Source organism: Pelodiscus sinensis, chromosome 22 (assembly GCF_052426305.1).
Source record: "Pelodiscus sinensis isolate ZL-2025 chromosome 22, ASM5242630v1, whole genome shotgun sequence".
In the NCBI taxonomy this organism is placed as follows: domain Eukaryota; kingdom Metazoa; phylum Chordata; order Testudines; family Trionychidae; genus Pelodiscus; species Pelodiscus sinensis.
Genome location: NC_143073.1, coordinates 24,264,806 through 24,291,913, shown reverse-complemented (window position 1 = coordinate 24,291,913; position 27,108 = coordinate 24,264,806). Strand labels below are relative to the sequence as shown.

Genomic DNA, 27,108 nt, shown 5'->3' with positions numbered 1-27,108 from the left:
TGGCCACTCAGAACATGTGTTGGGGGTCCGAAGTAAATGTGCATGGGCAATAAAGCGAACTGCTTAGTCCTTCCTCTCTTGAGTCTCCTGTGCCGCTGCCTCCTTCTTCATCTTCCAACAGTAGCTCTCTTGCAGGGGGTGATGGAGCACTTTGGTTCTCTTGATGTTGAGGGTGAGACAAGACATGCATAAGCACCAGCAAACACAGTCAAGATGCCTGAAGATCTCTCTCAGAGTGGGCAAAAACTGCATTGCCAGCACCATATTGAAGTTCCACAAAAGATGTGGTGGAAATCTTCCTCTTAGCTTTCAGCCTGCTCAGCCTAAACCGCTTCTCATCCATCCTGTAGATGATTCCAATGCCAGCTGGGAGATTCCCAGCACTTAGGTTGAAAATGACGGCAATAAAGATCGTGAACATGGTTGTGGCAATAATAGAGCCCTGTCTGACTCCCATGTGTACTTTAGAAGGGTCACTCTGGGAGCCAGTGCTGCTCAGAACAGTCACTTTCATGTTGCCATGAAGCAACTTTAGGACACTGAGGTATTTATCAGGACATCCAGCCTTCGAAAGTACCGTCCAAAGGGCCCAGCGATTCACTGAGTCAAAGGCTTTAGTTAGATCGCTAAAAGCCATGTACAATGGTCGGATTTGCTCCTGACACTTTTCTAGCAGCTGCCGTGCAATGAAGACCATGTCTGCAGTTCTGATGCTGTCTGGTATGGCAGTCAGTGGTTTCCTCACAGGCATTGATAATGGCTGATTCCAGCTGGCTCCAATGTTCTTCACTTTCTTCTGGAAACTCTGATGGAAACTTTTCTTCTAAGACAGCCTGGAAGTGGTCACGCTCAATGGGTCCTTCAGATCTTGAACCTTCAGCTTGTGGCTGACCTGCTTCTTTTGCAGTCTCCATTCAAGAGGCAAGCTAACATTTTTGATCGCTGGGTGGTCAGGAGGAAAAGAGGCAAGACTATTTTTAGGGCACTTTTTCTAGCCCCCTTCTAATTGGGTGAGCAGAGTGGGTCCTACAGAGGACTTCTCAGTTATGGGTGCAGCAGCTGAGATACTCGACCTACTTCAGTCCTTGAGCAGGATGATTGAACCACCTCCACTGCCTATGTGTCGTTCTGTGACTTGGAATTTCTGGATCTGATTGTCTTGTTCCTGTCACCACTCACCGATTGACATCTGACTGTTGACTTGTGCCGGTGTTGTTTGCCCAAAAAACAGAAGGTGCCTGTGTGGGACTCCTTTTAAAATGGGGACACTGGTGCACAACAGTCACCACAGTGTGCTTGACAGAGAGAGGGCTTGAAACCAATGGCCTGGACACCACGACAATTGGTGATCCTCTGCCTGCTGCAGCCTTCATCCGTCTTCACACCTGCTGTCACATTGTACAACAGTTACCCTCCATCTGCTCTGCCACTGAGAATGGCTTGGACCACACTTTTCCTGGACCCTCACCTCTGACCATTCTGCCAAGGGTGACCCTAAGGCAGTGCACGACTCCAGGCAGTGTTGCTCTCGGGGTCACTGGAACACACAAGCCTCTCCTCTCCACCCCTGCAAGGTGTGATCCATGGCAAGGAGGAAGCTAATTGGAGAAGCAAGGAAAGAACCTGACGAACAAGTAGCTAAGGACAGAAACTAGCAGATTGTTTTGCACACACAGAGGCAGGAGCTGGGCCAAACCACCGCTGGGGCCACTGGACAATCCAGGTGCTAAAGGTGCATTGATGGTGATAAGCCACCGTGGAACCGCTAAGTGAACTATTTGCATCCGTTGTCACTGCCGAGAGCGCGGGGGAGAATCCCGTCCCAGAGCCACTCGTTGTAGGTGACAAATGGGAGGAATTGCCCCAGATTTAGGAGTCAATAAAGGAGGTTTGGGAATATCTGCAGGAGCTGGGATCACACCCCTCACTCCCAGTGCAGAGACGTGAGCCGCTTCACACTTACTTCTCTGAGCCACCTAAGCTGCACATGGCTCTGGGGAGCCCATTAGCCGCTCATTAGGCCCTACCCATGGAGGGGTCTCTGAGAAGCGGGGGCCAAGGAGCAGCACGGGGAAGGGTCGGGTGCGAAGGAGACACGAAGCTCTTTGCACAGAATGTGGCACCAGGTCCTGGAAAGCCAGGACTCTGGCCATGGGCTGCCCTGGCGATTCTGGGGCCAAAGGGCTACATCCCAGCAGTGGTGACTGGGAGCGGGCGGGTGACTTTACCTCAGCACCCGCCATTGGTGAGACAGACACCGTAACACTGTGTGCAGGGGAGGGTTAAACTGGGGAAGTATAAACACGAGTCACACAACGCCTGGGAAGCCGGGAAAGGCCTTGCTCTGACAGACTGCAGGGCGTTGGCTGGTTCAGCCTATCTGAAGAACCAGACTGAAGGGGACTTCGGAGACATCTCCACAGGAACACCACAGGGCTCTGCAGCCCAGACAGGCAGAACAGGAATCAGAGGCTGGGACTGAAACCAAACTGATTCCAGCCGCACCCCAGGCTCTGTCTGTGCTGAGAACGAACCAGGCCCCACACGACAGACGTCTCCCTGAGCTTAGCGCCAGGACGGAGTGTGGTGTCGGGGGGAAGTTCCCACCTCTGCTCCCCCATCGCTGGCACTGCTCACGGAGGTGGCTTTATTATGTTGGTGGGGGAGCAGAGGTGTGGCTGGCCTGCTGCAGCTCTCTGTGTGTATGGCTTGAGGCGCTCCAGATGGATTCTCTCTCAAATCGAGCCGGGTCCTTGTCTGGAGGCTGCTCTGTTGACACAAGCACCCGGGCTCCGGGAAGGGGGAGCCTGGAACTCGCTGGCCTGGCCTAGGCAGAAGAGATGCTCCAAGGGCCCTTTCTGACCTGGGACTCTGACTGACGGGCTGTGGGGTGGGGAAGGCTGGGGCATGTCACCTCTGTCCCCCAACCTCCCCCTCCATAACACTTGTGTCTGTCCTCTGCCATGGGGCCTGTCTCTGCTAACCCTTTCATGCCCTGCCCTGCTGGAGCTTTCTCTCCCCACCTCTGTCTCCAGCTCCCAGCTCTCTATGGGGAGGGTGCTGGGTGGGAGCTCCAGGCTGGCCTGGATGGGCAGGGACCGGAAGCGATGGAGGGGCAGGGAAGAAACTAACGTTAATTCACACAAGTCACGGAATGGGGAGAAATGGTGGGCAAAGGGGGGACTCCATCATACATGGTGGGCATGGCCAGAGAGGGGTGCAACGTGATTTGTAACCAGATATTTCAAATATTATACATTGTCCCAGCGGAGCTTCCCTGTGCAGCTTCCCCACCGTTGTGGCAGCGCTCGGAGTAATGATGCATCAGCCTCTTGTCTGACAGCCGCTGCTGAGCGGGCTCCTGGGACCCTCCCGCCGGAGACAGACAGACAGTCGGACATGGGGACAATTGCTCCAAACCCAGGGGAGTTGTTGTGGGAACACGAACGTGCAGATTTCTCGCCCACCTACCCAGAAAGCGCACAGGGGCTCTCAAGGGGCAGTCACCTGCTGAGAGTCTCCCATCGGCCCATGTGTCGGAACAGGGACACACTGGACAGCGCCCGGGTGACAGACGCCTGGTGTCAGCATTCTCGCTCTGAGAAAACCCGCAGGGGCACCCCATCCTGGGGGCTTTAAGTAGGCTCCATCGGTACATGGCAGCGTCTCACTGCCCTTTATCCCCAGTTTCACTGATAAGGTTGCCAGATAGTTTAACCAAAAATACCGACTTCCCCCCCCAAAAAAAAACACTGGGGAAAAAATTCTGTTGAGGGGAAAAAAAAGGGGGGAGACCAAAGTTGCTGAGCAAAAAACAAACAAACAAAAAAAAGGATCCCAAGAGTTATTAAGCAAATAATAATAATAATTAATAATTAATTAAAAAAGCATTAAAACAGCATGGCCCCTTTAAGTGCATGCAGAGTCAGACTAGGGATAGGAAGAGGAGAGGTTGAGCACTAAGACCCAGGGAAGACATTGCTTCCCCTTGCTCAGGTCTTTAAGCGTTTTGCGGGAAGCCATCCTGTTTCCTTGGTCGAGCGAGAAAGGAGCTTCCCTGCGGAACCAGATAAGCAGGGAGTCCGGGGAATTGCTGAGTGAGCCGTAGCGTTGCCAGGTGTCTGATATTTTCACCTCCTGGCAGAGAAAAAAACCCAAAATACCGGACATTTGAGGTGTCCGGTATTGTCTGAATTTTTTTACTGGGCAGTGGGTGAAAATACCAGATGGTCTGGGTCAATACCGGACACCTGGCAATCCTATTCACTGACCCCACAGTGACTTTAGAGCCATGTTTGTTGCTTTCCCAGTCAGGGGCAAACGCAGCCGGATCAGCAGGAGCAAGGCTGGGCTGAACATCAGCCCCAGGGCGTGGGCTGATGGCTTTAGTATCAGTCAGTTCAAGTGCCACCCAAATACCTGCTCTCAGAGCGGAGTGCCTGTGTCTCCGGCTTGCTCCCAGAGCTGGCATCCAAATCACTGGGGTTTTGCCTGGGGCCAGGGCTGGGCCAACCCCCATGTCAAGCCAGGGGCAGGTCCAAGGCAGGGGGACGTGCAGGGCGCAGACACTTACCGCCAGCTGCTCCTGGTACTTCTGACCCTCATCCTTGAAGGACTGCTGCATGAACAGCTGCAGGGCTGCCCTCTCGCACGCCCCATGTGCCTCAGACAGCGCGGCCACCTCCGCCGGGAACGTGACCTGTTCCTCCATCTGGGCATCATAAAGAGCCAGCCCCTCCCTGACTGCAGCCTCGTTCTGCTTGGCGGCAATGCTGGTCACTGCATCCTCCAGGCAGGGCACCTTCCCGCTCACGATGGTCTCCACGTAGCTCTGGGCTAAGAGGCCCAACACTGGGGGAGAGCAGGGGAGGGGCGTTAGGAGAATTTCTAGAGACTCCCATGAGGGACTGACCCCAGCTCTGCACTGGCCCTGGGGCCTTCCCTGCCTGGCTGAGTAGCTCCCACAGACACTGGGGGGGCCGATTGTTGTATCATGCAAGCAAGGTACTAACAAACTTCATCAGGACTTTATTTACCAAAAGTGAAGCCTCTTTACAAAGCTGCTGCTGCTCCCCTCTGTAGCTCTCACTCAGCCTTGGCTAACCTCCTCCCCCCTTCTTCCTGTTTCCTGGGCTTCCAGACTCCCAACAGCCAGTGCTCCCAGTTCTAATCATTACAGGCAACATCTAAAACATCACATTCCCTCCTCTCTTAAGAAGCTCTCTCAAGTATAAAATAAACATTGTTCTAACCACAGCAACAAATATGGAACAAGACACTATACTGTTAGCAGAAATATTATGCTAAAAACACTGTCCATACTACAGAACATAGTCTCTAGTCCAGACAGGTGGTCGTGTGGGTCTGACAGACCATCTCACAAACCCCATTTCTAGTGCAATGTCTTGTGTTGGTACTGTGGTGAAGTCATCCAACACGGACTTGGCATCATCTCCTCTTGGCAGATAGGCATGTGCTAGATAAGAAGCATTCCATACACGCCCCTCAGAAAGTCGATAGGTGCAAGGTCCCCTCTTCTCAATGATTTTAAGAGGAGATAAGAATTTACGGTCCCCTTTGCATAAAATTCCAGGTTTTCTTACTCTAACTAAGGAACCACACTCAAATTTTGGTTCTTTACCACCCCCGCCGTTTGTTTGGGAAAGCCTTATACTTTTCTTGGTTCTGTTCAACTGTTTTTCTCACATCACCCTCTTTTGGTGTATCAAGTCCTGACTTTAACAATCCAGCAATGTTCAGTTTAGTATTCATCTTTTTTCCATGCAGTAACTCTGCAGGTAATCTTTCCATTGTGGCATGTCGTGTAGTCCTGTATGTTTGCAAGAAATCAGTAGTGAATGTTATCCACAATTGCCCTTCTAGTTCAGCTGTTTGAAAATTCTCTTTCAAGTTTCTGTTAAACCTTTTGATTTCCCCATTGCCTTGAGGGTAATACAGAGATGATCTTCTATGTAAAATGTTTCTCTCTGCTAGAAAAGTTTCAAATTTCAGGGAAGTAAATTGACTACCATTATCTGAAACCAGTTCTTTGGAGTTATCTTTCCTGCTAAAAACTATACAGAGGAACTTAACTACTGAAGCAGAAGAGATTTGCGATGTAAACGCTACTTCAGGCCATTTACTGAACTAGTCTATTAAAGTGATGGCATAACGACAGTCAATTGGAGCAGTATCAAAGGGTCCTACTATGTCAAATGCAACTTTTTCCCATGAAGAACTGATTTTAAGAGGAATAAGGGACCTTTCAGAAAAGGCTTTATTTTCCGAAAGATCCCCATCTAGACTGGCGCTTTTTTCCGGCAAAGCCCCGAGCCGGAAAAAAGAGGCAGCCATGTTCATGAAAATGGAGCGGGGAAAATTTAAATCCCCGCTGCATTTGCAATTCCGACTTGTCTCATCTGCATCCCTTTTCCGGAAAAGGGGTCCAGTGTAGACACAGCCTATGAGTCTATGAGTCTTCTGGAACAAGTAGTCAATGTGTGCCTTGTAGCACACAGCCATCAAGCAAAGAAAGTTCATCCCAAATTCTAAAATAAAGCAGCAAAACTGAGTCAAGGTTTTTAGGGTCACTGGGCCATCTCTTTGTCAGAAATTCCGGTAGCTTTTGTTGAACTGGACATGCTGAACAAGCAGATTGGAATTGCTCTCTTGTAACTGCAGTGAGAGTGCTTGTAATAACCACAACTACTTCATCTTCATCCTCCAGTGGATCATCTGGTGAAGACAAAGGCAGGTGAGAAAGGCAATCAGCTGTCACATTTTGGTTTCCAGGCTTATATTCCAGTTCATAATTGAAAGAGAGTAGTCTTGCAGACCATTTAACAGTATGATTTCCTGCTCTTCCCAGTCCTTTTGTGGTTAGCAATGTTGTCAAAGGGCTGTGGTCTGTGAACAACTTGAACGTGCGGCCCCACAGGTAAGTTCTCCATTTTTCAGTAGCTCAGACACAAGCTAGTGCTTCTTTTTCAACTCTAGAATATTTTCTTTCAGCATCACTAAGTGTCCTTGAAGCAAATGCAACAATCCTCTCTGTATCAGAGGGGTAGCCGTGTTAGTCTGAATCTGCAAAAGCGACGAGGAGTCCTGTGGCACCTTATAGACTAACTGAAGTGTAGGAGCATAAGCTTTCGTGGGCAAAGACCCACTTCGTCAGATGCATGTAGTGGAAATTTCCAGAGGCAGGAATAAATATGCAGGCCAGGATCAGGCTGGAGATGACGAGGTGGATCCAATCAAGGAGGGTGAGGCCCACTTCTAGCAGCTGATCTGGAGGTGTGAATACCAAGAGAGCAGAAGCTGCTTTTTTAGTTAGCAAGCCATTCACAGTCTGTGTTTAATCCAGAGTTGATCGTGTCAAACTTGAAGATGAACTGTAGCTCAGCAGTTTCTCTTTGTAGTCTGGTCCTGAAGTTTTTTTGCTGCAGGATGGCTACTTTTAGATCTGCAATTGTGTGTCCAGGGAGATTGAAGCTTTCCCCTACAGGTTTTTGTATGTTGCCATTCCTGATATCAGATTTGTGTCCATTGATTCTTTTACGTAGGGACTGTCCAAACCGGGGGGGGGGGGAAGTCACATGGGGAGGGCAGTCTCCAGATTGGTGCCCCCCTTGTCCCTCCCCAGCAGTCACCCCTGTGCTGAGGGATCCTCCCCAAACTAATTTCTTCCAAGTCACAGTCTGGGCCCCAATCTGGGCCAAAAGACGCTCTGATTTTGCCAAATGCTGTTTTGGGGAAGAGCTGCATCGTGGGAAACCCTTCTCAGATGACCTGAGATCTGAGCCACGGGCTGTTCTCCCCGCTCCCACAAAGCAGAGAGAATTCCACCCAAGCCAGCGGGTGATTTTAACGCACGTAGACGACTCTGTTTTCAACAGGAAGCCCCTGACCCCTCAGTGCTGTGACACAGGTGCTCTGCGATAACTCAGCTGTGCTGTTACTGGTGGGGGATCTGGCCTTCTGAATCCCATGGAGCCATGTCAATTTACCTCCGGGATGCATCGCCAGGAAATTGGACTCACTGACTCCAGCAGAGCTACACTGAGGTACCAGCTGCAGACCCGGCCCATGGCCAGACCTCCATACCCCAGTCTACATGGCAAGCCCTACAGTGGTACACCAAGCTACTGGATCTGGCCCACGGGCTGCCCAATTCAGCCTGTGAGCCACCCTGCTTGGACCCCCAGGCACATGGCAGCCACTGGATTCAGAGTAGCCCCGTGCTGTTCAAAGCAGCTGGCTGCTCTCTGTGCCCCTCTGCTCCAGGTGCTGGGGGGAGGGGCAGGATTGGAGGGCTGCTCCCCCCTTCAAATCCGGCCAATGGAGCTGAGAGGTGACATTGGGACTGGAAGGATCATTCTACCCTTGCGTCAGTCCCTGGAGCCTGAGGACCTGCTCTCCCGGCCTTATCCTGGGGAGGGGGCAGTCCGGCTGCACAGACATTCCCCTGGTTTGCTAGTTCCCGCTCATGACTCACTTTGCCCGGTGACGGGGTGGCCTCCTTTCAGCATCTTCACCCTCGACTCCTGGAGAACGTACTGGCAGAATCTGCGGCTCTGCTCCAGGAACTCAGGCTGCAAGGCGCTGTCAGGGAGCGATTCCAGCTGCTTCAAATTTCTGTCGCTAGCTGGCTGGAGAAACACAAAGCACTTGCGCGTGGGGAAGTATTCGCGGATGCACTGGCGTGGGAGGTTGTAACTCAACACGTCCATGCTCTGGCCTGCACAGAGAGGGAAAGGGAGCAGCCAGCAATACAGGTGGAGGGGGAGAGAGAGAGAGAGAGAGAGAGAGAGAGAGAGAGAAGTGAATTCAAACAGTCTAGAACAGGATTGGTCCTGCCTTGGGCAGGGAGCTGGACTTGATGACCTCCTGAGGTCTCTTCCAGGTCTATGATTCTAAGTTGGTTTTATCTCCCAGCAGAGCATCCATCCACCCATCCTGGCTGCTGGCTTGTTGCCACTCAAAGGCAGATCCCTGCCGATTCTGGCTTTACCCCAAACTCAGCCCCTTCAGTTCTCGTCTTCCCAACTAAACACTTGGGGTATGTCTACACTACCCTCCTAGTTCGAACTAGGAGGGTAATGTATGCATACCGCACTTGCTAATGAAGCCCGGGATTTGAATTTCCCGGGCTTCATTAGCATAAGCGGGGAGCCGCCATTTTTAAATCCCCGCTGCTTCGAACCCCGTGCAGCGGGCTACACGGGGCTCGAACTAGGTAGTTCGGACTAGGGTGCCTATTCCGAACTACCGGTACACCTCGTTTCACGAGGAGTAACGGTAGTTCGGAATAGGAACCTAGTCCGAACTACCTAGTTCGAGCCCCGTGTAGCCACGCTGCACGGGGTTCGAAGCAGCGGGGATTTAAAAATGGTGGCTCCCTGCTTATGCTAATGAAGCCCGGGAAATTCAAATCCCGGGCTTCATTAGCAAGTGCGGTATGCATACATTACCTCGCTAGTTCGAACTAGGAGGGTAGTGTAGACATACCCATGGAGAGCAGGAATGAGATTGACAAACCAGGATCAGATAATGTGGCAGGTGACATGCCCAGAAAGGCAGAGTGCCTAATGGTCAGCCCACCCCACCAGCCGAAGAGTCCCCATAAGGATTTTGAAATGTAAGAACGGCCATACAGGGTCAGACCAAAGGTCCATCCAGCCCAGTGTCTTGTCTGCTGACAATGGACAATGCCAAGTGTCCCAGAGTAAGTGAACCGAACAGGTAATGCTCGAGCGATCTCTCTCCTGCCATCCATCTCCACCCTCTGACAAACAGAGGCTAGGGACACCATTCCTACCCATCCTGGCTAATAGCCATTAATGGACTTCACCTCCATGAATTTATCTAGCTCTCTTTTAAACCCTGTTATAGTCGTAGCCTGCACAACCTCCTCAGGCAAGGAGTTCCACAGGTTGCTTATGCACTGTGTGAAGAACTTCCTTTTATTTGTTTTAAACCTGCTGCCCAGTAAAGACACACAGGGATGTAAGGAGGAAGAGGGCTAGCAAGGAATTGTCTCACGACTGAGGAGTGGGGAGGAGAAAGACAGGACCAGAAGCCAGGTGGTCTCCCTTCCCTCCAACCAATCGGGGATGAGCTGGAAGAAAGGGGCCTGGGTAAAATCTGTCTCCTTCCCCTCCCAGGCTCAGGTGGCCAGAACGGTGGCAAACATGCATTTTAGGGTCACAGTTATTATAGTTGGTGGGTTTTTAACCCATTTGTGGCCTGAATGTTTTTCTCCTGAACTCCATGAGCTGCTGGTGCTTTTTCTCTGGGTTGGTTACGTTGTTTTTTTTAGCACCCTCCCACGCTCTGGGCAGTGAGATTGTGCTGAACTAGCCCCACTGATGCTCTATAACCCGGCCCAGGCTGCCCTAACGCCGTACCCTCCCCGCACATGACTCACGCTGCTGGCTTGTACCCTCAGTCCCTCTCATCTGCCTCCCCAGTTAGCCCACCTGCCGCATTTGTGCCTGAGATTTTGCAGAACATCACTCTTGTCTTCCCTGGATTTCATCTTATTCTACAGACCAATTCTCGGGTGTAGGGCCAGCCCCATGGGGGAGTGGGGCCAGGGGGAACTGCCCTGCCACAGACTCCATCCCGCCCATCCCTGACCCACTCCCACCCCTCCCTCAGTGCATCATTTTCGCTCCCTTCTACCCCTTCTTGTACCTGCTGCCCCCTGCCCCCTATTGCAACCCCTGCCCAGAGCCACTTCCCCCGACTGACGTGAGCCATGGGATTGCCGTGAGCCTAGCATGGGGTGGCAACAGGTGGGGGCCCCCCCACACTCCCCATGCAGCCTGTTGAGCTCTGCCCCACTGACATCTCCCAGCCCATTGACTCTGCATCACTGGGGCTGGGGCTCCGCTTCCCACCACTGCAGTGATGCAGAGCGCGCTGGGCTGGAAGCTGGGCAGCAGAGGGTGGCAGCCTGCCAGGTCGCTCTGCCTCCTGCTGCTGCTGCGGTGAGGGGGGGCCCATCCCCAGCTGCTGCCCTGTGCCAGGCCCCCGGTAACCCCCAGGCACGTGTCCCACCCATGGGCCAGCTGAGATGGCTGAAAGCCGGGGGCTGGAGCGGCTGCCCGGAGCCAGCCAGTGGATGGGCCCATTAGGCAGGAGGCCAGGCCACAGTGGCACTAAGTGGCCTTGGCACCTCTGACCCTCTGGTACAAGGAGCAGAGCCCCCCCAGCCCACGGTGGCCCCCACTACTGCCCGAGGGACACACTCCAAGGCAGCAAGGCCCAGTGACCTGCTGCCCCTGATAGCCCCTGGGCAGAGCTGTTGGGCAGACACGCCGCCCTGACTGGGAAAGTGTCCGTCACGGAGAATCCACCGACCCTGGGGAACCTGCCCAGCGATTCGTTACCTCTGTGAACACTGACCCCTTTCCTGCCAGGCTGCAATGGTCTCGTCCCCCTTCCAGCCTTTGGGTTGGGTCAGACATTTCTCTGGGGGCGGGAAAGCTCATTCTGAAATAGACGGTCCCCGACTCACCCCGGAGCCTCTCTGGCAAGGGAGTTCCACGGTGCCTGGACTCTGCCACTGCACGGCAGGTTTTCTAGCCTTTCGTGACCCTCGTGTCTCTTTGCTGAGGCCTGCCTCATTTATGCACATCCTTCGTGAGCTGGGGCACCAGACGCAGTCTCCCCGGGTATGTCTACACTACAGAGTTAGTTCGAACTAAGTTAGTTCGAATTAGTTAATTCGAACTAAGCTAATTCGAACTAACGCGTCTAGAACTAAAAACTAGTTCGAATTAGCATTTTGCTAATTCGAACTAGCATGTCCACATTAAGTGGACCCTGAACAGGGCTTAAGGATGGCCGGAAGCAGTGCCGGCAGGGCATCAGAGGAGGACTTAGAGCGTGGAGATGCTGTCTCAGGCTAGCCGAGAGCTGCGCTTAAAGGGACCTGACCCCCACCCCGGAAAGACAGTTCTCAGGGATTCCTCGCTTGAAAACCAGTCCTGGCTTGGAATGCCCGGAGTGCCTACACTGGGCACATCACAGCACTCGGAAATCAGCCCGGCTACACTTGCCGCAGGCTGCCATCTGGGGAGAGGGGGCAATTGGGGGGCTGCAGGAGAGCTTCCACCCCCAGAAGCCCGCAGAGCCAGCCCAGTCCTCCCCATCGGGGGCTCGTACCCCATTCCTCCCTCACCTCCTTCCACTTACCCTTCCCTAGCCCCTTTTCTTGATGTACAAAATAAAGGACAATTGTGGTCAAAAATGGAATCTGTCTTTATTGAACAAAACTGGGGGAGACTGGGAAAAGGAGGTGGGAGAGGGGAAGAGAGAGGCTGGGAGAGGGGAGGGCAACTACAATGATGAGGGGTTGGGAACAGGTCCCATATGAAGAGAGGCTAAAGAGACTGGGACTTCTCAGCTTAGAAAAGAGGAGATGGAGGGGGGACGGGATAGAGATATCTAAAAGCAGGAGTTGGGTGGAGACGGTGCATACAGAAAAGTTCTTCATTAGTTCCCATAAAGAAGGACTAGAGGACACCAAAGGAAAGGAATGGGTAGCAGGTTTCAAACTAGTAACAGAAAGTTGTTCTTCACAAAGCAAAGAGTCAACCTGTGGAACTCCTTGCTGCAGGAGGCTGTGAAGGCTACAACTAGAACAGAGTTTAAAGGGAAGTGAGATCAAGTCATGGAGGCTGGGTCCATGGAGTGGTATTAGCCAGGGGGGTAGGAGTGGTGTCCCTGCCCAAGGTTTGTGGAAGGCTGGAGAGGGATGGCACGAGACAAATGGCTTGGTCACTGTCTTCGGTCCATCCCCTCCAGGGTCCCTAGGGTTGGCCGCTGTCGGCAGACAGGCTACTGGGCTAGATGGACCTTTGGTCTGACCCAGTACGGCCATTGTAAGCTCAGGGCTCAGGGTCGGGGGTCTCAGTGGACCCCCTTGATTTTCATGTACACCTGCTCCTGGGTGGCCAGGCTGGCAGCTCTCCTGCCCTAGTTGGCCACTTTCCTGTGCCTAGTGTGGAGATCGTGGACGAAGTCCACGATGTCTGCACTAGCCCAGGAATGTGCCCGCCTCTTGCGGTCCAGGGCAAGCTCCCGGGAGCCGCCAGCCTGGTCCCGGGAAGAGGGGGAGGGCTGGGGGGCATCGGGTGGGTGGCTCTGTGCCGTGCCAGGTGCAGGGTCTGCTGGCTGGGTGCTGGCAGGCTTGCACCTGGCACGGGCACCGTAGCCAGCCCGTGGCCCTTTAAGGGCTCCGGGGCCGGGAGGGGGGCAATAGAGTTTCCCTGGTGTTGGCCAGAGTGGCCACCAGGGAAAGCTGGGGAGGGCTAGCCTCCCACTAGTTCGAATTAAGGGGCTACACACCCCTTAATTCGAACTAGTAAGTTCGAACTAGGCTTAATCCTCATAAAATGAGGTTTTCCTAGTTCGAACTAAGCGCTCCGCTAGTTCGATTTAAATTCGAACTAACGGAGCGCTAGTGTAGCGCCTATGAATGTTAGTTCGAACTAACGTCCGTTAGTTCGAACTAACATTGTAGTGTAGACATACCCCCCGGGGGGACAGTGACAAAAACCCTGAGGGGAGTGGGAAAGTCAGATACTGGGAAGAAATGCAAAGAGGAACAAGCAACAAAGGGGGACCCCTGATTCGAATGGAGAGGATAGGGTGATCAACTGGTTATCTGAGGTGTTTGTACACCAATGTGAGAAGCCTGGGCAACAAACAGGAAGAACTGGAGGCCCTGGCCCAGTCCAAGAAATATGATTTAATTGGGATAACAGAGACTTGGTGGGATGACTCGCATGACTGGAGCGCTGTCATGGAAGGGTATAAACTGTTTAGGAAGAAAAGGCAGGGGAGAAAAGGAGGAGGAGTTGCACTATATGTAAGAAAGCACTATGATTGCTCAGAACTCCAGTATATAGAGGGAGAAAAGCCTGTTGAGAGTCTATGGGTTAAATTTAGAGGTGCAAACAACAGCAGTGATGTTGTGGTTGGTGTCTGCTACAGGTCGCCGAATCAGGTGGATGAGGTAGATGAGGCTTTCTTCGGACAATTTCGGACCAGTGCTGAGGGATCTGACCAGGGGCCGTACGCAGCTTGACCTTCTTCTCACAAACAGAGAAGAACTATAATAGGGGAAGCAGAGGTTGGTGACAACCTCGAAAGCAATGATCATGAGATAGTCGATTTCAGGATACTGACCAAAGGAAGAAAGGAGAGTAGTAAAATACACACCCTGGACTTCAGAAAAGCAGACTTTCACTCCCTAAAGTGGTCAGGAATAGTCAGCATGGATTCACGAAGGGCAATTCGTGCCTGACCAGTCTGATTAGCTTCTATGATGAGGTAACTGGCTCTGTGGACATAGGGAAGTCAGCGAATGTGATGTACCTTGACTTTAGCAAAGCTTTTGATATTGTCTCCCACAATATTCTTGCCAGCAAGTTAAGGGAATGTGGATTGGATAAATGGACGGTAAGATGGATAGAAAGCTGGTTAGAAGATCGGGCCCAGCAGGTAGTGATCAATGGCTCGATGTCAGGATGGTGGTCAGCTTCTAGTGGAGTGCCCCAAAGTTCGGTTCTAGGACTGGTGTTGTTCAATATCTTTATTAATGATCTGGATGAGGGGAGGGATTGCACCCTCAGCAAGTTTGCGGATGACACTAAGCTAGGTGGAGAGGTAGATATGCTCAAGTGCAGGGATAGGGTCCAGAGTGACTTAGACAAATTGGAGGATTGGGCCACAAGAAATCTGATGAGGTTCAAGAAGGACAAGTGTAGAGACCTGCACTTGGCACGGAAGAAACTCAAGCATAGTTACAAGCTGGGGACCAATTAGCTAAGTAGCAGTTCTGTAGAAAAGGACCTGGGGGTTACAGTGGATGAGAAGCTGGATATGAGTCAACAGTGTGCCCTTCTAGCCAAGAAGGCTAATAGCATATTAGGTTGCATTAAGAGGAGCATTGCCAGCAGTTCCAGAGATGTCATTATTCCCCTTTATTCGGCTCTGGTGAGGCCACATCTGGAGTACTGTGTCCAGTTCTGGGCCCTCCACTACAAAAAGGATGTGGAAGCATTGGAGAGGGTTCCAATGATTAGGATGCTGAAGCATATGACCTACGAGGGGAGGCTGAGGGATTTGGGTCTATTTAGTTTTCAGAAGAGCAGAGTGAGGGGGGATTTGAGAGCAGCCTTCAACTTCCTGAAGGGGGGTTCCAAAGAGACTGGAGAAAGACTGTTCTCAGTAGTGACAGATGGCAGAACAAGGAGCAATGGTCTCAAGTTGCGGTGGGAGAGGTCCAGGTTCGATATTAGGAAAAAATATTTTACTAGGAAGGTGGTGAAGCACTGGAATGGGTTACCTAGGGAAGTAGTGGAGTTTCCATCCCTGGAGGTTTTTAAATCTTGGCTTGACAAAGACCTGGCTGGGTTGATTTAGTTGGGATTGGTCTTGCCGTAGGGCAGGGCGCTGGACTTTTAAGGTCTCTTCCAGTTCTATGGGTACGTCTGCACTAGTTCGTTAGTTCGAGCTAGGTAGGATAACAAGGACAAGCGGAGTTGCAAATGAAGCCTGGGATTTAAATATCCCGGGCTTCATTTGCAACTCCGCTTGCCCTCTTTACCCTACCTAGCTCGAACTAACTAACTAGTGTAGACGTACCCTATGATTCTATAGAGGAGAGGAAGGGAGGGTAGTGGAGCACCCCCAGGGATGCTCATCTTGAAGAACGTCAGTTACAGGAAGTGAGTAACTTCCTCTTTTTCGTCTTCGAGAGTTATCCCTGGGAGTGCTCCACATCAGGTGACTACAAGCTGTCTATCTTATGGAGGTAGGAACTTCGGATTGGGTAAGTATGCTGTTTGGAGGACAGCTTGAGCTACTTTAGTGTGTCGTAAAGGACCCAAAGCAAGCGAGTAATGTTTTGCAAAAGTGTGATCTGAGAACCATATTGCTGCTGTGCAAATGTCTTGTAGTGGAACTTTCCTGAGGTATACGACCGAGGTTGCCACTGCTCTTGTAGAGGTGCTTGGATTGGAGTAGGTGGAGGTAAGTCATTAAGGCTGTGTCTAGACTACATGCCTCTGTCGGCAGAGGCATGTAGATTAGACAGATCAGCAAAGGTAAATGAAGCCGCGATTTAAATGATCGCGGCTTCATTTACATTTACATGGCTGCCGCACTGAGCCGACAAACAGCTGATCAGCTGTTTGTCGGCTCATCGCTAGTCTGGACGTTCCCCCTGTCGACATCAAAGCCCTTTGTCAGCAGCCCCGTTATTCCTCGTGGAATGAGGTTTACCGGGGCTGCCCACAAAGGGCTTTGATGTCGACAGGGGGAGCGTCCAGACTAGCGCGCGAGCCGACAAATAGCTAATCAGCTGTTTGTCGGCTCAGCGCGGCAGCCATGTAAATGTAAATGAAGCCGCGATCATTTAAATCGCAGCTTCATTTGACTTTGCTGAACAAACAAATCTATATGCCTCTGCCAAGAGAGGCATGTAGTTTAGACATACCCTAATTGTATAGCATATATTCATGTATTCCAAGATCCAATGGGATAGTCTTTGTAATGATATTTTCTTATGGTTTGCGATGGAAAGAAACAGGTGTGGGGAAACTCTGAATGACTTTGTTCTGTCAATATAGAAGGAGAGAGCTCTTTTGACATCAAGAGTGTGCATCTGTGTTTCAAAGGCGTTGGCATGAGGCTTTGCGAAAAACACAGGTAGATGTACTGGCTGGTTCATGTGAAAGGCCATGCAGAACTTAGTCAAAAATTTGGGGTGTGGTCACATAGACACTCTGTCTTTAAGAAAAATGGTAAAGGGTGGACCGGACATGAGCGCGGCCAGTTCACTTACTCTGCGCGCTGGTAATAGCCACTAAGAATGTGGTTTTGAACGTTAAGTGGAGCAAGGATCATGTGGCCATAGGTTCAAAGGGTAGTTTTGTTAATATTGTCAATACTTGATTGAGGTCCCATGGTTCTTGTGGAGGGTGACAACTCAGGCTATAGAGCTTGCAGACCCTTCAGAAAGTGTCTAGTTATGGGGTGTGCAAATAAAGTGGTGTCATCCAGTGGTGCATGGAATGATGTTATAGCTGCTAGGTACACTCTAAGGCTACTTTGAAGTAAGAATAAGAGATCCTCCGGAAAAGGGCTTTTTTCCGGAGGATCGGGGCCAGTGTAGACGCTCTTTTCCGGCTTTTCTAAAAGCCGGAAAAAAGCGGCGGACATTTTTATTTAAATGCCGTGGGGGATATTTAAATCCCCCACGGATTTCCCTATTACGACCTAGAAAATTAGCATGCCCCTTTCGGAAAAGGGGCCAGTGTAGACGTAGCCTAAGGGTATATCTACACTAGCCCCTTAGTTAGAACTAGGGTGGCTAATGTGAGCATTCAAACTTGCAAATGAAGCCCAGGATTTAAATATTCTGGGCTTCATTTGCATGTTCTCGGGCAGGCGCCATTTTAAAATCCCCTTAGTTCGAACTGACTGCCCGTGGCTACATGCGGCATAGAGAAGTTCATCCGAACTAAGTCCTTAGTTCGGATTAACTCTTACACCTCATTGCAGGAGGAAATGGGGGGAATGCGTAGAGCAGAGGTGTGTTCCATGTTAGCATCAAAGCATCTCCTAAGGATTGTTTGCCCATGCCCGCTCTGCAGCAATACATGGTGCATTTTCTGTTGGATCTGGTGGCAAACAGATCTATGCAGGGGTGGCCCGATTGCTCGAATATGCCCTTAGGGGTTGTGTGATCCATCTCCCATTCGTATCCCCTGGGAAGGGCTCTGCTTAGGGCATCTGTTGTCGTATTGAGAGCTCCGGGTAGATGGCCTGCAGATAAGCGGATATCCCATGATATGGCCCAGTTCCAAAGGGCTATGGCTTCTCTGCACAGGGGCTGTGATCTGTTAGAAAAGAAACTGCCCCCCCCCCTCCCCAGTAAAAAAGTTTGGCCAGGCTGCTCTTGCTATAGTGAGCTGCAGTACTCCTTGGGAGAAACCGGCCGCACCCTTCCTGCATACCATTGCCTTGAGAAAAAGGGAAGGTGTGAAAAGGGGAAAGTAGCCTCAGACTCTCCCACCCGTCACCTTGGCATGAGAACTGCGGGGCTTACCTGATCGCATGAAACCTGCTCAGTTTTTTGGCCCAACCCCTGGGACACAGACCCCTCACTTGGTGACCATTGGGCCATATATGGTAATATGCAAGCGCGGGAAAGCGATGCGCAGATTTGGGGATAAATACCCATCGCACAGTTCGCTCTAGGACCGTGGTCCCCAACACGGTGCCCGCGGGCGCCATGGTGCCCGCGGGGGCATTTCTCTGCGCCCGCCAAGTGCTCAGGGCTGGCCTGGCCCCGGGCACGTGGCGCATGTGCGGTGCCGGAGCCGGCCCCGGGCGCGTGGCGCACGGAGATCGCCGGCCCCGGGAGCGCCACGGATTCACGCCCCGCGGCGCATGGGGGGGGGGAGAAAGCGCTAGTGCCGGCCCCGGGTGCACGGCGCTTGGGGGAGGAGGGTGAGGGGAGAGAGCGCCGGCCCCGGGCGCGTGGTGCTTGGGGAAGGGGGGGGGGAGAGAGCGCTGGCCCCGGGCGCGCGGCGCTTGAGGGGAGAGCGCCGGCCCTGGAATGCGGCTATGGGGGGGGCGCCCTCCTCCCTCCGGGCGCCCGGCGGGCGAACGGCCACGCCCCCTGGTGCCCGGCAACCCCAAATAGTTGGGGACCACTGCTCTAGGAGGTCTTCGCAACACACGTACCACCGTGCATGTGCCTTCCCGTATACTTCAAAGCGCTGCCGGCCTGATCAACCGACCAGCCACCTCCCCCGACTCTCGGGCGTAACCAAGGCCTTCGCAACCGAACCGATATCTGTGAAATGTTCCGTGTGCTGTGTAAGTTGGTATGTAGGATTTGATTTTTTCTTGTTGTATAACCTTAGTGTTTTCTTGTTGTATAAGCTTAGTGTTTTGGGTAGTACATAGAGTTTGTAGTTATCACTGTTATTTAATCAGTGTAGCTGGATATTTTTAGACTAGAGACTATTCCCCTTGCTATTCCCATCCTTATATCTCTGACACGTTTAACTAGAAATCGTAGAATAAATATAATAAATACTGTAAATTCATTATTAACACGGTCTATTAAAAATCTTAGAATAATACTATACATTCATCACTGTCATAAATAAATATTTTTTATTTGATAAAATGGTTCACCTGGTTCTGTCCTTCCCCCCTTGGGTATGCAACATCGGACCTGTGATTCTCGCGACATGATCGTGCTCCGCCTTGTCAATTTACATAGAATATGGATGCTGTGTTGTCCGTGTAGACACAGATGTGTATCCCTTTTACTTCAGAGAGCAGTTTTTTACATGCTAGGCAGACAGCTCTGTGTTCTATAATATTTATATGTAGAGCACGCTCCGCAGAAGACCATAGGCCTTGAGCTGTTCTTCCTTCCATGTGAGTGCTCCAGCCTATAGTAAGACATCCGTGGTGATGACCGCTGTGGGCTCTATGGATTGGAAGGGTGTGCCTATAGTTAGATTGGACACCTCTATCCACCATTTTAATGATGCCTTGACTGATGGAGGCATTGTTAGTCTTTTTGTCAATAAATGGATGATTGGCTTGTACTGAGTTAGGAGCCAGCCTTGAAGACACCTCATAAATAATTTCGTGTTGGGCACCACCGGGTTGCAGGAAGCCATATAGCCCAGAAGTCAGAGGCAGTAGAGTGCGGTGACTGTAGGCATGTCCTGGAGAGATAGTGCCTGGTGCCTGACGTGAGTGGATCTGTCGGGTGGGAGGGAGGCTCTGGCTGTGACAGAGTTGAGGTGTGCCCCAATAAATGGGATGGACTGCGAGGGTGAAAGCATTGGCTTGGGGTGGCTCACTAGGAGTCCTAGAGAGTGAAAGCAGTCTAGCACCATGTAAGTGTGTTGGTAGCACTCGTGTCTGGACCTTGCTTTGACTAGGCAGTCGTCGAGGTAGGGATATACAGTAACTCCTTGTCTCCTGAGGTAGACAGTGACTGCCGCTAGGATCTTGGAAAATACTTTCGGAGCTGTAGAGAGTCCGGAGGATAGGACCGTGTACTGAAAATGGTTTAGACCTAAAGTAAAATGAAGAAAATGTCTATGAGAGGGTCTGAGAGAAATATGAAATATGCATCTTGTAAGTCGAGAGAGGAAAACCAGTCGCCCATCTCCAGAGCTGGAATAGTTGTGTTTTGGGTAACCATTTAAAACCTCTGTTTCTTTATGTATCTGTTTAGGGATCTGAGGTCTAGGATGGGTCTCCACCCGCCAGTCCTCTTTTTTAGGAGAAAATAATGGGAATAAAAACCTGTTCTGTGGAACTGTGGTGGAACTGGTTCTATGGCTCCTATCTGTAACAGGTGATCTATCTCTTGTTATGAAAAGATCTTGTGAGATGGGTCCCTAAAGAGGGACAGGATAGGAAGTTGGGAGGGGGGAAGGGAGAGAAAGGGGATGGTATACCCTACTGAGATAGTTTGTAGTATGCATTTGTTTAAGGTAATTAATTCCCATTGATGAAGGAAAGGGCATAAATGAAAATGAAAAAGTTTGCAGCGATTCTCAAGTTCTGGAGATGGTGTTTTGGTTTTCGGTCTCTCGACTGTATTTTCAAATTTGCTTATTGGATTGTCCAGGACAGTTGCGGGTATTAGTGTGGGACTGTCACCTCTGCTGCCTATTTTGATCCCGCTGTTGGTAATGGGGTTGTTCTTGTCTGTGGTACTGGAAAGGGAGCTGCTGGTACTTTGGTCTGTGATACGGGTTGGTACCTATATTGTCTCGTTCTTGTTGCAGGAGTCTGGATTCCCAAGGATCGGCGAATGGCTCTGGAGTCCTTCATGGATTGAAGAACTTCATTAGTCTTTGCGGAGAAGAGGTTTTCCCCTTCAAATGGCAAGTCTTCCACTGCTGTCGAGGAAAGTCCGAGGAGTTATACCAGGAGGCTTGCCACATAGTGACAGCTGTAGCCATTGATCTTGTGGCTGTGTCTGGTGCATAGAGCACCGCTTGCAATGCTATGCACGAAATTGTTTGCCCCTCAGAAACAATGTCTTTGAAATGTGCTTTTTTGTTTTTGGGGCAGATCATCAATAAACGTGTTCATTTTCATGTAATTGTTGTAATCGTATTTACTAAGCAGGGCTGAATAATTTGCTACCCTCAGCTGTAGTGTGGCTGAATCATACACTCTTTTACCAAACAAGTCTAATCTTTCATTGTTTTTGTTAGATGGGGTTGAGCAATTTTGCTGCTTATTTCTTTGCTGTGCAGCATCCACCACAAAGGAATGGGGGGAGAGGGGCAGGGCGCGAATGTTTGAAGAGAAATTCAGATCCCTTGGGTGGCACATAATACTTTCGGTCCACCTTTCTGCTCATATGGGGAATTGAGGCAGGTGTCTGCCATAGAGTTTTTGCAGGTTGAAGAATGGCTGGAGTTGAGAGGCTGAGGTGCCTGTGGAGCTGCCATAACCGTCAGCGTTACCGGGGTTTCTGAGGCTGGCACGGAATGGCCTGTTGCCTCTGTAAGTGCAGCGTTTGAAGCACTTTCTGCCTTATTATGCTGTTCAACCGAAGTACCTGGGCGGTCAAATGTGCTTAGATGGTTCTTATCTGAGTGGTCTGACTTTTTTACCTCAGAATGCCTCTTGGTGGGTTGCTGAGGTAACAAGCTTGCCCTTCTCTTAGAGGGCTTCTGCTTATCCTTGTTGGATTTAGCAGTTTGCCCAGAGCCTCGGTCAGAGGCATGTCGCTTGCTGTTGTTGTTGAGGAGCATTTTCAGTTTAAGCTCCTTGTCTTTGTGAGACCTCGCTTTCATTTTAGTACAATGGGGACAAGCTCTCTGAGCATGAGAGGTCCCCAAGCATTTGAGACAGGCGTCATGCCCGCCAGAGGCAGACATCACGTCTTTGCAGAGCGTGCAACATTTGAAGCCGGGAGAACTCATACCAGCTTGTAGATGTGGCGGCGGATCAAGACTCGTGCCACTTTTTTTTTTTTAAACTACTACTAATCTAAGTAAATAACAGAAACAGTAAGAACACTAACAACTAACTATTTTAACAATTGGTTTGTGAGGAGAGGAGAGCACTGCCGAGTTCCGTCTGCAGCTGGGGATGGTAGAAAGGAACTGAAGGGAAGGGGGCCACGCGTGAACTAGATATACCAGTACACAATCACAAATATGGGAAAGGACAAATATGGCGCCATCTACAAAAAGAGAATAAGGAAAATCCAGGAATATATAGACCAGTCATCTTAAATTTGGTACCTGGAAACACAGTGCAACAAATAATCAATCAGTTCGCGAGCAGCTAGAAGATAACAAGGCAATAAGTCACATCAACATGGATTTCTTCAGAACAAATCCAGTCAAAGCAATCTAGTCGCGTTCTTCAACAGGGTAACAACCTGGACAGATAGGAAGCAGGAGCTGTCATCTATCCTACCTTTAGTGACCCTTTGACAGGGCCTCACATGATCCCATAAACAAACTAGAGACACAGAGCTTAGAGGAACCTACTCTCTGATGGATGCTCCTCGGTGTGAAGTGAGTCCCCAGAGCATGTTTGTGCAGCGCCTGCAGACAGCCGCTCGGACACACAGACCCATGTCACTGCACAGGCCAGACGTGGGTCAGCACAGAGCTCAGCCTGGCTCCGTGTGAGCGTCAAACACTCACGACATCACCACGTGGAACCTTCCCTGAGCAGTTCCATCCCCTCTGCCCCTCCGCACTGGGACCTGATTCACTTCCCAGCAATTCTGTCCTGACCCTCGGCCGAGCACTTACCCTTCTTCAGTATCAGGGTGCTCTCCAAATACTCGTCCTCCGTCACCTGCTTCCCCCCCAGCTCCAGCTCCAGCGAGAAGTCCCGCAGGGTCCAGATGAAGCTCGGGAAGAAGCTGACGTACGTGGTATCAGCTGCAATCTCCTCCTCTTCCTCCTCTGCCTCATCAGCCTTCACCTTGATGTACTTAGAAAGCTCAGACACGTAGCTGGCCAGGCAGCTAAGGAATCCAGACAGGTGCCCTGGGATGCTGGTGACAGGGGCTGGGAGTAAAGCAGCCAGACCAGCCCCAGCCAGGCACTGAGTGTCGGCTGCACCCGTGTGCTTGTGCGGCCACTCAGGAGACATTCAAGAGCTGCCCAGCTGATTAGCAAAGCGCCCACTGTTAGGTTCTACTGGTGGTGCACATCTGCACATGCTTCGGTGCGCATAAAAACTTATTCAACACATGGATGGAAAAGATGAGGGAACATTGGACCCCACCCCCACAAAACCAGGGCACACCTGTCATTCCCTGCGCACCGATGACCAACCCTTCCCATGGCAGCCTATGCACTAGAGGCAGCTGCAGCGCACGCACACACACACACACACACACACACACACACACACACACACACACACGTCTCTTCCCCCTCCTAGCTGGGCCTGTGCCTGGGTGTGCAAACCCCACACTGCTCGTAGGCCAGGCTGGGAAGGCAGGACATGACCCAGCCCTAGAAGGCCGAGGGATCTGGGGGGGTCTCACAGGCAGCTGGAGTGCCAGGGGTCTCCCTGGGGAAGGCAAAGCCCCCTCACAGATGGTCTGACCGGTCCATGGGTGGGGAGACACGTTTGGCCCCGAGGGAAGGTTCAGACCAGCCATGGCCCAGGGCTGAGATCCTGCCCCACGGACACTGATGGGATTTTTGTCATTGGCCTCACGTGGGTCTGGGTTTTCCCTGGATGTTTCCTCCGGGTATGTCTACACTACCCCGCTAGTTCGAACTAGGGGGGTAATGTATGCATACCGAACTTGCTAATGAAGCCTGGGATTTGAATTTCCCGGGCTTCATTAGCATAAAGCCGGCTCCGCCATTTTTAAAAGCCGGCTAGTGCGAACCCCGTGCCGCGCGGCTACACGCGGCACGGACTAGATAGTTCGAACTACGTAGCCATTCCGATCTATCTGTACACCTCGTTCTATCTGTACACCTCCGATCTATCGACATACCCTCCCTTCTGGAGCTGAGCCCGGCCCCTCCCCAGCTCAGACACGGACTCTTGGCTCATCGCCTGGTCTGCTGGGTCAGGCCATGATCAAACCCTGCAGCTACGTCCCACGTAACATTCCCAGCCAGCCCTGAGGTACAGCGCCGGCCCCTGCAGGACAACGCTCTCCAGCCAGGCCACAGTAAAGTTCCCCCTTCTGGGGTGTTGTCCTGACTCTGGCAGCTTCCAAATGGGCACTTCCCTCCGGCAGCGGCTTGCTGGGTCCCTGGCCTGGCCTCTGCACCAGGTGCCAACCCAGCGCCCCTCCACTCAGCAGCTCGGAGCTTTGCTCTCCCAGCTCCCCTGCTTCTTCCCGCACAGCTCCCTGCCCCTCCTGCAGGCTGCTCCTGGCTCCTTGTGGCAGGGAGCCGGCTGTCGCTTCCTCAGTGCAGCCGCCTCTGGGCTGCCAGCTCCTGGGGTGACAGAAGCCCTGCGGTGCCCGCCCAGTTGAGCTCCCCCCAGCTACGCTTCACCTCATCCTGGCCCCTCTCCAGTGGCAGCCTCTGGCCGCACGGCCCCTCTTGCTTCCACCAGCCATTCCTGAGTGCCCCAAGGCAGGCTCAAAGTTCCAGGGGCCGGTGCCTCCTGAGACTGGGGACACAATGTAACGGAAGGGGCATGGGAACCCCCAGGCATCACCCCACTTCCAGCCCCCATCCTTGGGTCAGGGCAGCCAATCCCTCTGGCTCCTGGGAGCTACGGTTGCCAGATGGTTTACCCCAAAATACCAAATTATGCCCCCACCCTGCTCCCGAAAAAAGAACCACCAGGAAAAAAATTCTGTTGAGGGGGAAAAAAAGCAGGGGAGACCAAAGTTGTTGAGCAAAACAAAAAGGACCCCCTTTAAGTGTGTGCTGAATCAGACTAGGGATAGGAAGAGGGCAGGATGAGCTCTAAGATCCAGGGAAGGCACTGCTGCCCCTTGCTCAGGTCTTTAGGCCAGCGTTTATCCAACTGTGGGTCCCGACCTCCCAGGGGGTCATGAGCAACTTAGAGCAGGGTCGTGATATCACAAAATGTGAGCACCCCTGCTTTAGGCTCTTTGCCGGCAGCCATCTTGTTTTCTTGATCAAGCCAGAAGGGAGCTTCCCTGCTGAACCAAGTAAGCAGAGGGTCCGGGGGCGGGAATCCGGGGGGCGGGGGCTGGGCCCAGTTGCTGAGTGTGTCGTAAGGTTGCCAGGTGTCTTGTATTTTCCCCTCCTGGCAGGGAAAAAAACCCCACAAAATACTGGACATTTTAGGTGTTTGGTATTCTCTGAATTTTTTTACCGGAGCGGAGGTGAAAATACTGACACCTGGCAACGTACAGGGAGCGCAGGCCTCTGTTCCCAGCCGGGGTCAGCACCAGCCCAGGGAGACTCACTGCACCGGTGTCTCTCCACAGCTCCAGGGCCCTGAGTGAGGGAGGGAGCAATGTTCCTGCCAGAGACCCTGCCCCCGGGGCCTTGCCCAGCCAGGGCCACTGCGACCTCCCCGCCCCAGCAGAGCGACTGCACCGGGCACTGTCCTTCTCCGGCTGTGTGGGCAGAAATCAGAACCTTTCTCTTGCATCCCCGTGGACTGATCTTAGCCTGGAGGGGGCCAAGCTGCCCCCCCCAACCCTCTCCAGGTTGCACCGTGTGGGAAGGTGCAGTGGACCAGACCCCAGAGGGCAGGCCCAGAACCGATGCAGATGCTCCTTCCACTCAGGGCCGTGCTCCGTGCAGGGTGTCTGTGGGGCACCCAGAGGGAGGCACCATGAAACAGCCTCCGTCAGCCTCCTGCCCCTCCCGGTGCCCAGCCCAGGCTGGGTCTCTGCCCCAACCGTCCCTGGACGAGCTCAGGGCTTGTCATGGCAGCGGCAGGGCTGGCCCGGGCTCTGCTGTCACTGGAACGGCTCCACACGGCTCCTCCCAGCAGGGCCCTGGGGGCTCTGTGCACCAGGCGCTGCCCCTCTCCCTGCCTAGCACCCTCTGCAGCTCTCCTGCTGCTCCCCGGCTTGTCCTCATGGTCCCCCCGCAACGCCCCCTGCTGGGCTGTGAGCAGAGGCCCTCCCTGCAGGCCCTGCAGCATCCGGGGGGAGCAGCGGAGAGGGAGGGAGGGGCAGAGGGTGCATTGCCTGGGGCTGCTGTTGGGAACAGGAGACACTTTTCCTTTGAATCCCCCTCCCCCTTTCTCCTGTGCTCCTGTCATGATCATGGGGGTTAGCGAGCAGCCTGGGGACTAAGGGGTTAACTATGTCCCTTACCTAGCCAGGTGGAGTGGCCAAAAGGAATGTAGGTAGGAATTTCAAACTGGGACAAAGGAATTTTTGGTTTTTCCCTCCTTTGTTCTGGGCAGTTTTCTTCAGCTATTGAGAGGGACAGACACTATGGCCGTGTCCAGACTCAGGGGTTTTTTCGGGAAAAGTAGCCTTTTCCCGAAAAAACTTCCCCTGCGTCCAGACTCAAGCCGCGTTCTTTCGAAATTATTTAGAAAGAACGCAGCTTTTCTTTCGATGGCGGTAAACCTCATTTCACGAGGAAGAACGCCTTCTTTCAAAAGTTCCTCTTTCGAAAGAAGGCATTCTTCAATGTAAAGAGGCCGTCTTCGAAAGAGAGCATCCAGACTCGCTGGGTGCTCTCTTTCGAAAAAGCGGATTTCTCTTTCGAAAGATCTGCCTGCAGTCTAGACGCGATCTTTTGAAAGAGGCTCTTTCGAAAGCATCTTTCGAAAGCGCCTCTTTCGAAAGAAGCCTGCAGTCTAGACATAGCCTATGTCTCCCTCCAAGAAAAGACTCTTTCTTCACTTTCTGTAAATAGGGTAAAGTTTAGATAAATCCGTTAGGTTTTATTGTTTTATAGGTCGAGTATGAGATCTGCTACCTGTGCAGTTTTTAATAAATGTTTTGGCTTTTCTTTGTAATTAAGTTCTAGGCCCATGGAGTTTCTCCATGGCTGTGTCTAGACTGGCCAGTTTTTCTGGAAAATCAGCATCTTTTCCGGAAAAACTTGCCAGCTGTCTACACTGACTGCTTGAATTTCCGCAAAAGCA

General features: G+C 52.0%; 1 protein-coding gene across 2 annotated transcripts in view; it reads right to left on the bottom strand.

Annotated features, from left to right (window-relative positions):
- LOC142819582 (guanylate-binding protein 1-like) overlaps positions 1-27,108 on the bottom strand; it is a 99,284-nt gene that overhangs the window by 20,428 nt on the left and 51,748 nt on the right. For both annotated transcript variants that reach the window (XM_089772584.1, XM_089772585.1), the window contains 3 exons: positions 22,848-23,053; positions 8,495-8,737; positions 4,574-4,851 (listed from right to left, as the gene is read on the bottom strand). In XM_089772584.1, coding sequence (XP_089628710.1) covers positions 4,574-4,851; positions 8,495-8,737; positions 22,848-23,053 — 727 coding nt within the window. The remainder of the gene's footprint in view (positions 1-4,573; positions 4,852-8,494; positions 8,738-22,847; positions 23,054-27,108) is intronic.